The sequence below is a fragment of the Homarus americanus genome, unplaced genomic scaffold, assembly GCF_018991925.1.
Source record: "Homarus americanus isolate GMGI-L3 unplaced genomic scaffold, GMGI_Hamer_2.0 scaffold48220, whole genome shotgun sequence".
In the NCBI taxonomy this organism is placed as follows: domain Eukaryota; kingdom Metazoa; phylum Arthropoda; class Malacostraca; order Decapoda; family Nephropidae; genus Homarus; species Homarus americanus.
In genome coordinates this window covers 2,215,682-2,225,753 of record NW_024755060.1, presented here as the reverse complement: position 1 = coordinate 2,225,753, position 10,072 = coordinate 2,215,682, and the positions used below count along the sequence as shown (strand labels likewise).

The following is a 10,072-nucleotide window of genomic DNA, read 5'->3' as shown; positions in this document are numbered from 1 at the left end:
ACTGAAATAGACTCCCAAATGACCCCTGAACCCTCTGACCTTAACCTGACCTGAATAGACACCCAAATGACCTATCCTGACAGCAGATATGTTCACCCAACCAAGTTTCCTCATCAAGTGAATGCCCAAACCGAACACCGAATTCACCGACTCATCCTCATTAATTGATAGCCGATAAGCACCCTAGCATCTAGGGGGAGGGGGGGTGACAACTTAACAGGGTCAATTTTTGTGTTATGATCGACGCCATTGGTATCTTTTGGTTAACGATTTTAATTGTTGTTATTTAAGTCTTAACTGTGTCCTAATCTAACCTAACCTATCTTCTCCTGCCATTTTCTATCTTCCTCTTCCTTCTCTCCTCCATCCCTCCTTCACATTCTCTCTCCTTCCCTCTTCTCTGTCTCTCTCCTTCCCCCCCCCCACCTCCAGATCATCCACTTTCGCCCACCCATAAATTCTTCTCCTCCAACTATTATCCCTCAGAATGATAGCACACGTAAGGCCCCGTGACCTGACCCCAACCGTGACCTCCCTGAACCGGATCTGACACACTGGCGCTCACTCAGGTATGACCCTAAATTACCTGAGAGGAACAGGTGCGCCAGGTAAAAGATGCTGCCCAGGTAAATGATGGAAGTGGCTTATGATATTGGTAGTAGGTGTGAGTGTGGCTTAAGACGTCTGATTGATGTCTGGTTGTGTCTTGAGATGTCTAGTTGTGTCTGAGTGTGGCTTAAGACGTCTAATTGATGTCTGGTTGTGTCTTGAGATGTCTGAATGTGTCTATTTGTGTCTTGAGTCTATAATAATAATAATAAACGTACATGTATAATAAAAACGAAGATAAATAATAACAGAGGTACAAAACAATGCAATAAACTAAGAGTGTAGGAACAGCCTCGTGCACTGGGCGGGTCCTCAATATGCCCACCGTCACCCACACAAACAGCCTCTAACTTAATATAATCTAAGCTTAACTTAATCTTATTTAATCTAAGGTATGTTTAAGGTAAGCTTACTTAACTAAATCTAACCTTAAGTGTAACGTAATCTATCTTAAGTTAAACTAACCTAAGCTTTACCTAATTAATCTAATCTAAACTTAACCTAACCTAACCAAACGCCAGTCATAAGTAAACATATTAATCAATCATACCAAAAAATTTTCATTAAACAAATTCACCAAATATTTTTCACCCTCCAACAGTGAGCCTCAACGATAACTGAACCAGGCATCACATCCACTCCTCAACCACCAATAAAAACCCCACAACTCTAGGAATCTGGTTTCTGGTTGGTTAATGACTCTACACCTCCATCAGGACACAGTTTCCAGATAGTCTGGTCAACATGTGGATATTTTCGTGACAAAGCGTTAATTATTTCTAGTCATATCTGTATCGTTCACTATCTGAGTTGGAAACATAACTTAATGGGTTAGGTTAGGTTATATTACAATAGCTTTAGTCAAATTAACGTTAAAATGAATAAACTTAACGTCAAATGAACTAGGGTGACTAATCTTCAGGTGGTACAATTACTTTTTTTTCTCGTCCAGTTTTACGAGGGATGCTGGAGCCTGGTTGGAGATTAGATCACAGATGATGAAGGATTAGTATGAGGGGCAGGTATAAGGGGGAGGTATGAGGGGCAGGTATGAGGGGTGGGTGAGGGCAGGTGTGAGGGGGGCAGGTGTGAGGGGCAGGTGTGGGGGAGGTATGAAGGGAGGTGTATAGGGGAGAATTATGAGGGGTGGGTGAGGTGGATCAGACTGTCACCTGTACTCTCCTCGGCATACCTGTACAGTCATCAGTGATAGAAATTACAGCCACTGAGACCCTTGTTTGTACATGCCACACACACACACACACACACACACACACACACACACACACACACACACACACACACACACACACACACACACCAGGATGGAAATTTCTCAGGCGATCCCCCAAAAATTAAGTTTCCCCTTTAAAAAAATTTGGTACTCTTACATTTTCTATGAATCAGAGGCAGTGGACGGGACACGTGTTTATTTATTTATATATCCTCACAATAATAACAACAACAATAATAATAATAATAATAATAATAACAACAACAATAATAATAATAATAACAATAAAAAAAACAATAAAAACAATAATAAAAAAAACAATAAAAACAATTGTAATAATAATAATAATAATAATAATAATAATAATAATAATAATAATAACAATAATAATAATAACAGCAAAAAAAAAAATAATAATAATAAATAAATAATAACAATAAATAATAATAATAATAAAAATAATAAATAATAATTATAATAAATAATAACAATAATAATAATAAATAATAATAATGTAAGATGATTAACTGAGGATGACTAAAGAATAATAATAATGATGATGATTGTAAGTTCGTTATCAACTCTAAGATATGAAGATAATATAGGGCGTCTCAATACAAGTGCTCATGGTGTAGTGGTTATCACATCTGTCTAACACACAGAAGGTCCCAGGTTCGATCCCTGGTGAGCACAAGAGTTTTTTAGAAGTTTTAAATAATCCAAGACGAGATTAGCAATAACAATAGTGGAATCCTCCGCTGGCCACTGACCTACCTGGCCACTTCCCTCCGCTGGCCACTGACCTACCTGGCCACTTCCCTCCGCTGGCCACTGACCTACCTGGCCACTTCCCTCCGCTGGCCACTGACCTACCTGGCCACTTCCCTACGCTGGCCACTGACCTACCTGGCCACTTCCCTCCACATGGCCACCCCTTAGTAGGTGGCCATGTGGTTAGGTTAGAGCTACGGTGGTCAATCTTTTGGTTAAGTTACGATAAATTAGTTTAGGTTAGGTTATGTTAAGTTGGGCCAGGTTAGGTTAGGTTATGTTAAGTTGGGCCAGGTTAGGTTAGTAGCACCATTCGTAAGGTATTCACCATTAGCACCAAGGAGAGGATGTATGGTGGTGGTGGTGTAGTGGGTGGTGGGGAGGTGTGGTGGTGGAGGAGGTGTGGTGGTGGAGGAGGTGTGGTGGTAGTGGTGGAGGTGTGGTGGTGCAGGAGCTATACCTGGGTGTGTCGACGTAAACATTGGCTGTTGTGTTTACATTATGCCCCATCACCCCATCCCACCCATCACCGCCCCTCCCCCGCCCATCACCGCCCTTATATACTAGTATCTCTCGCCTCACATCATGCCCTAATAATGTAATTGGCATCTGAGCAAGTTGAACTGAATCACCTGAATATTAACCACCCTAACCTAACCTAACCTAACTGATAAATGCCTAATAATCGGTTGACATAATTTCATCTCTAATTGTATAATCTGGGGTTTTAAAAAATCCTCGAAGAGTAAGAATTATCATGGCAACAAAACCCACTAATTATCATCTTGACTGCGAGAGGAAGGTGAGATAATTGTGGCAGCATCAGTGTCGGTATTATTACTTGTGGTAATAATTGTGGTAATATCGCGGCCTAATATTGATGCCAACCTGTTGTTCCCTCTTCCTGTGCCTCCCTTAACGGCGCCTGTGCAGGTATAACCCACCAAACTACCTAATTCGCACCATCTTCATATTTCTATCTAATTCCCTATATAAATCACAATTAAACCATTGATATTAATTAATATTGAAATAAATATAATTGTTTTTATGGATATTATATATGGATTTATAAATGGTCGTGGTAGTATAAAGAGATACGCCAAGGTTGTGAGATTTAGTGTGCCGTGATTGGCCAGAGGGTGAGGGTGGCACAGCATCCCTCTGAGTCCCTGAAAGCAGTCACGCTCTGAGCCTGTCAGTGAATAGAGGTATAAAACTCATTCATCTCGATTATACATTGGAAAAAATATAATCCATTCATATTATAGTTCTTAAAAAAAAACCTGGAGATGAAAAATAATCCAATTAATCGATTTATATATAATTATCTGGATTATACGTATGAACTAAAGTGAAAAATATATAATCTGACCCGACCAGTGAGCGACAATGTCACATCACCGTAAAAAAAATAATAATTATACAACACGAATTATACAGCCGCCGTTAATATAATCCTCCCATGATTATTACCCACATACAATAATCAACAAAATAAACCAAAAACTACAAAAAATATACAAACTACATAATTATTTCGTGAATTATAAAAAGAAAAGAAAAAATGCTAGTGTCTGCGTGTGTTGGGTAGAGGCAACAGAGCTGTCCCAATTTTAAATAGGTCGGATAATTCCCACAAGACCGGATAATTCCTGGTATTATTTAGCATTTTTAAGGAATATTTAAGTAATATTAAGTGGTCAGAATCTTTTAAAGAGAATTTATAGGAATTTAATATATTTGTGAGTTAAAGATGAACTGACGGTATTGTGCTGCGTGGTGTAGGAAGTGTATTGGCGACTCACAGCTGGTATCGGTCACACACAGCTGGTATTGGCCACACACAGCTGGTATTGGCCACACACAGTTGGTATTGGCCACACGCACGGCTCGTATTGGCCACACACAGCTGGTATTGGCCACACATACAGCTAGTATTAACGCACAGCTGGTATTGGCCACACACAGCTGGTATTGGCCACACACACAGCTGGTATTGGCCACGCACAGCTGGTATTGGCCACACATACAGCTGGTATTAAGTAACTATCACAGCTGGTATTGGCACCATTCGATATCATTATAATACAAATGTAAACATCACCCTTGTGCCTCTATACCTAAACACTAACTCATAATGTGTTCGTCTCTACGTTAGTTAGTTCCTTCTATCCTGTAAGACCTGAAGGAGTGATGGTCCCTTGGGTGTAGTCGTAAGGGGGTAGCTGTAAGGGGTTAGGGTAGGTTAGATTAGGGTAAGTTAGGTTAGGCTAAGTTAGGTTAGGGTAGGGTAGGTTAGGGTAGGGTAGATTAGGGTAGGGTAGATTAGGGTAAGTTAGGTTATGTTAAGTTAGGGTAGGTTAGGGGAGGTTAGGTTAGGGGAGGTTAGATTAGGGTAAGTTAGGTTAGGTTAAGTTAGGGTAGGTTAAATTAGGGCAAGTTAGGTTATGTTAAGTTAGGGTAGGGTAGGTTAAATTCCTCACTAGCACCAGTAACGAAGATGATGGTGAACTATGTACTGCAGTCGTCACGAAAATAACCTGACCTGACTTGACCTGATCTGACCTAAGCTAACCTGACTTAACCTACCCTGGAAAAAGAAGCCTCAAGGATAACTGATACTAGAGATAAGGAACCTAAAAGAAGCCTCGACTGATAGTGGAGAAACAACAAAAACAAGAACAAACCCAAGGACAAGAACAAACCCTATGAGAACAAAAACAGACCCTAGAACAAAAACAACAAATAACAAAATCTAAGAAAAAAAAATCTAGAACAATAAAAAAAACTCTCCTGACAAACACATGACTCCCAAAACAAAAGTGGTGCTGAAAGAAAAAACAATCCTCAAATGGGGTAAAGACTGGCTGCTGTGTGAGATGAAAGGCAAGACGCTAGAGATACACTGCAGGGCGTGTAGAGAGTCGGTGAACGGGTCCTCTGGGTGTCGTGGGGCCGTCAGCGTCGACCCCTTCGTCAGAGGAACGACCAACATCAAGAAATATGCTGTTGATAGACACGGCATGAGTGGTCACCATCAAGCTGCTTATGGTGAGTAGTGTATGTGTGTGTTTGGTGGGTAACGTTTGTGTGTTTTTGTTAAGGTTTATGGAGAAACGTTTGTTTTTCTTAGGTAACGTTTGTGTGTGTGTGTGTTTTGTTGAGGCTTTTGGTAAAAAACGTTTGTGTGTTTATTCAAAGATATTTCTCCTGTATTTCAAGGAATTTCCCAATATTTCCAGGTATTTTTCCTATATTTAAGGTATTTTCTCCCTATACTCTCATATTTTAAGGCAATTTTCCGCACATTTCAAACAATTTCCCCCATATGTCAATGCCATAAGGTAATTTCCCTACATTTTACGGTATATTTCCCTAAACACCAAGCAAATTTCCCCCCATATCTCCAGTTATTTCCACCTTATACTCCATTTTCCCCCTAACAGCTGCATGGAAAACGAAACACCACCAAGAAGAACCAATTGTGGACACAGTGGTGAGGATAAACACAGAATACGTCAACATGCTGAAGCTGTTCGACATTACCTATTACCTGGCCAAGCATGAGTTACCTTTCACACACCTGTCGACTCTGGTCACCTTAGAGAAGAAACACGGGGTGGAGATAGAGATGACATGTACTATACCTTCCCAAGCTCGAGTGTTTACGTGTTATATAGCTGAGGATATTAGAGCCAAGACTATATCTAGGTTGAAGACGGTGAAATATATTAGTGTTGTGATGGATGTTATGACTACTGCTGCTACTACTACTACTACTACTACTGCGACTACTACAGGGTCAGGAAAGAAGGTGCTCGCATATGTGGTGTTCCTACAAGATGGTTATCCACAGATTAAATTATTAGGGTAAGTTACATTGGATCATATGAAGATTAAATACTCTGGTTTATAATACCTTAAAATTAACCACCTTTAATCTAACCTAACCTACTCTAACCTACCCTAACCAACTCTAACCTACCCTAACTTAACCTACCCTACTCTAACCTACCCTAACCTAACCTACCCTACCCTGACCTAAACTGTTTAATATTCATCTAATACCTTTTATTCACTCGTTTATTTAATGTTTAATTTTTTTTTTACTCAAACAGAATTCGAGATCTCAGAAGCCCCACAAGTGACGGATTCCTTGTGTGTCTGAGTTCAACTTTAGAAAACTCGAAGATACGTGATTGGAAGACACATATGGTCGGGTTTGGTATTGAAGGGACGAAGATAAACACCAATAAGGAACTTTACACCAGGTTGACGAATATAGTGCCATGGATAGAGAGGATACCTTGTGTGGCGTATCGTCTAGAATTGGCTCTCAAAGATGTCATACAATCATACTTTGCCGAGGTTTGTATGAGTTACAGGTTGTCTTAAGTGTATAATCCTGTATAAAATACTTTGAGATCACGTTAAGATACAAAAATATTAGGACCAGTTTGAAATTTAATGGCAAAAAATGATCAGTTTAGCAAATTTTTAATCACTGAAGCGTTAATTAACTCTGTATACTAGAAAATCATTGCATAAATTCTCACTAGATTAATTAATTACAAAACAATTACGTTATATAAAAAAATCAAATGTTTGTTTTCTTATGATAGTTTTATTTTGTTTCCAGATTGATGAGTTGTTATGGTCATTCAGCGCCATCTATCACAAGTTACCTAAACGACCGCGGGAACTGAAGGAGGTGTATGATATCCTGCAGGACAACACCTTAAAACACATACGGGAAGATGATACCCGCTGGCTGGAGCATCGGCGACGACTCCTGGCGGCCCTGGACACCTGTTACCCTGAGCTCATTAAACACCTGGGGAATATATGCGAGAGACACGACACAGAGGAGGAGACACCCACACTGAGGAGCTGGTTGATGAGGTTGACGCACTTCAGGTTCCCGCTACACCTGGCCTTCTACAGAGACATCCTTCAGGAGCTGTCAGAAGTCTTGATGTTGTTTCAGAAGGAAGGTGTGAGTGTCGCTCATGTTATAGAAGGCGTCAAAACACATCAACAGGTCTTGGAGGACATGATTACCTGTGATGGAGCCAAAGTTAAGGTGTTGAGGCAGGGAGTGAGTCAAGACAGGTACAGGGGCGTGAGCTTCAGTCAGGTGCGTGAAGCTGAGGATGACTTTGTTAACTCCAGGGGGCGACTCATCCACTCTATCCTCCACTGCCTGACGGAGAAGTTCCACAGTTTCACCACAGATGAAGTCCTCAGAGCTACAGCGGTGCTCGACCCCAAGAACTGGCCACAGGACCTGACTGGCTACGGGTACGATGAGATCCAGTTACTGCTTCACCACTACGAGTCTGTCCTGACACACAACGGCTGCAACACCTTAGAGGCTCTAGCTGAATGGGTCCGTCTCAAGTTGACCATCAGGAAACACTATCATGGCGTTCCCTGGTCACAGCTATGGGGGGAACTATTCACCCGCAGGAGACTTGAGTATGAAAATATCCTCCATCTTGCTGAAATAATCTTGGTGTTCCCACTATCAACACACAAGCTAGAGCGAACCTTCTCCACCATGTGTCGTGTGAGGACTGACTGGCGGGTTAACCTGGACACAACGACACTAGATGACTTGATGCAGGTGTCTATAGAAGGGCCCTCGGCTACAGACTTCACCGGGGACTCTGCCGTCACTAGGTGGTGGAGAGAAGGTAGACAAGACAAGAGGCTCCAGGCGTCCACACCCTCTACAGGAGCACCGTCATCACTACCACCCACGTAACTCAGACACGAAGAACAACGGGGAGACAAAGACGCAGAAGAGGTAGAAGAAATGAACGAAAATAAAAGAAAAAACGCCCAAATAACCGCCAAATGAACGAAAACCAAAGAAAAAACGCCAAAATAATAACCACCTCCTCTTTATAACTTCCTGAACGATTATAAACCAAAAACTTTGAAGAAAAAAAATACGAATGATTTACCAAAATTTTTAAAATTGTTTGTTTTGTGAAGTTTACATCAGCGGCCATCTTGAGACTACCCCATACGTGAAATTAACATACAGTATACATACAGGTTTATTAACATACTTGGTAGAGTGTAACGATACTTTACGCGGGAGTATTGTATATTATCACTCGTTTACGATAATGATATTAACAGTGAGTGAGATATGGAGGTGCTACTGTGTGTGTGTGTGTGTGTGTGTGTGTACCTATGGCTATGTATGTATATGTATGTCTGTATGTATATATGTGTCGTTCGTAAGACCCATATACATTAAACACCTATAACTGGACCCTAACACCTGTACACACCTGACAATTAACACCTGACAGAGACACACTTCATGCACTAGAGTCAATATAATGTTATCAACCATGGCATCTTAATCTGCCCAGTGTCTGTCCGTCAATTTCCAGAAGGTGCTTTGTGTGGTTAGAAATGGTTCACTAATTGCTACTCTTGGGTCATTAAGGCTCATATTAGCTAAACATGCTTGCTGTTCATCACTAATTGCTACTCTTGGGTCATTAAGGCTCATATTAGCTAAACATGCTTGTTGTTCATCACTAATTGCTACTCTTGGGTCATTAAGGCTCATATTAGCTAAACATGCTTGTTGTTCATCACTAATTGCTACTCTTGGGTCATTAAGGCTCATATTGGCTCATCATGTTTGTTATTGCTGGTATTTTTTTTATTAACGTAGGTCATTTGTGATGTTATTGTTGTTATTGTTATTTTATGTGTATGTATGTGTGTGTGTATGTGTGTGTGTTTGTGTGTGTGTGGACGGCGCTGGCAGTGTGTTTACAAATTGTTGACGTCAAGGACGATAGAGGTACTAGAAATGTGCGCATTGTGAAACCTCTATTTAACGGACTTCTATTTAACGGACCTTTGTTTAACGGACTTCTATCAGTGTATATAGTCCGTTACATGGGGGTTTCACTTCTAACAGACCCTCGATATAACGGACTTCCCTCTCCATACAGTCCGCTAAATAGAGGTTTTACTGAATATTTACTGTCCTCACGTGTCAAATGTGTGAATAAATGCGGATCCTTAGCACAGCGCTTGTTTAACCAACCACATGTGTTCCCTACTGAGAAACGTTCACTATTTTTCCCATTGAGAAATTTTGCCTATTTATCCCTACTGAGAAACGTTCACTATTTTTTCCCCATTGAGAAAAACATCAATTAAATCTGGAAAAAAGTAAAATAAAAGAAAAAAGATAAAAATAAAACACTCACCCAAGACGTTGTTTGTGTGATGACGTAACTCGTTCTGAAACAAACAAACAAACAAACAAACATTAATCCTCCTGAAATAAAACAAACAGATGAGGAAAATTCACCTCAGCTTATTTCACCTGAAGATTAACCACCCTAACACTATTGGCGGGGATGGGGTTAGGTTAGGCTGGGTCAGGATAGGTTGAGTTAGGTTAGTGTTACATTA

General features: G+C 40.5%; 2 protein-coding genes and 1 non-coding gene across 16 annotated transcripts in view; all 3 read left to right on the top strand.

Annotated features, from left to right (window-relative positions):
* The first annotated feature begins 2,463 nt into the window (after positions 1-2,463).
* Trnav-aac lies at positions 2,464-2,536 on the top strand. The gene has a single exon. It is a non-coding gene; the product is annotated as a tRNA-Val (tRNA).
* Positions 2,537-3,749: 1,213 nt separating this feature from the next.
* The window catches only part of LOC121856415 (protein unc-80 homolog), a 104,959-nt gene continuing 98,636 nt past the window's right edge, over positions 3,750-10,072 (top strand). For all 14 annotated transcript variants that reach the window (XM_042352005.1, XM_042352011.1, XM_042352014.1 and 11 more), the window contains exon 1: positions 3,750-3,825. The gene's annotated coding sequence lies outside the window, so the exon portion shown is untranslated. The remainder of the gene's footprint in view (positions 3,826-10,072) is intronic.
* On the top strand, positions 5,023-9,373 carry LOC121856417. The gene is made up of 4 exons (XM_042352015.1): positions 5,023-5,668; positions 6,064-6,487; positions 6,736-6,985; positions 7,257-9,373. The coding sequence occupies exons 1-4, from the start codon at positions 5,422-5,424 to the stop codon at positions 8,382-8,384; spliced, it is 2,049 nt and encodes a 682-aa protein (XP_042207949.1). The 5' UTR covers positions 5,023-5,421; the 3' UTR covers positions 8,385-9,373.

Coding starts and splice junctions, on each gene's coding strand:
- LOC121856417 (XM_042352015.1), top strand. CDS start 5,422: ATGACTCCCAAAACAAAAGTGGTGCTGAAAGAAAAAACAATCCTCAAA. Junction 5,669..6,063: donor TCACCATCAAGCTGCTTATG/GTGAGTAGTGTA, acceptor TCCCCCTAACAG/CTGCATGGAAAACGAAACAC. Junction 6,986..7,256: donor TACAATCATACTTTGCCGAG/GTTTGTATGAGT, acceptor TTTTGTTTCCAG/ATTGATGAGTTGTTATGGTC.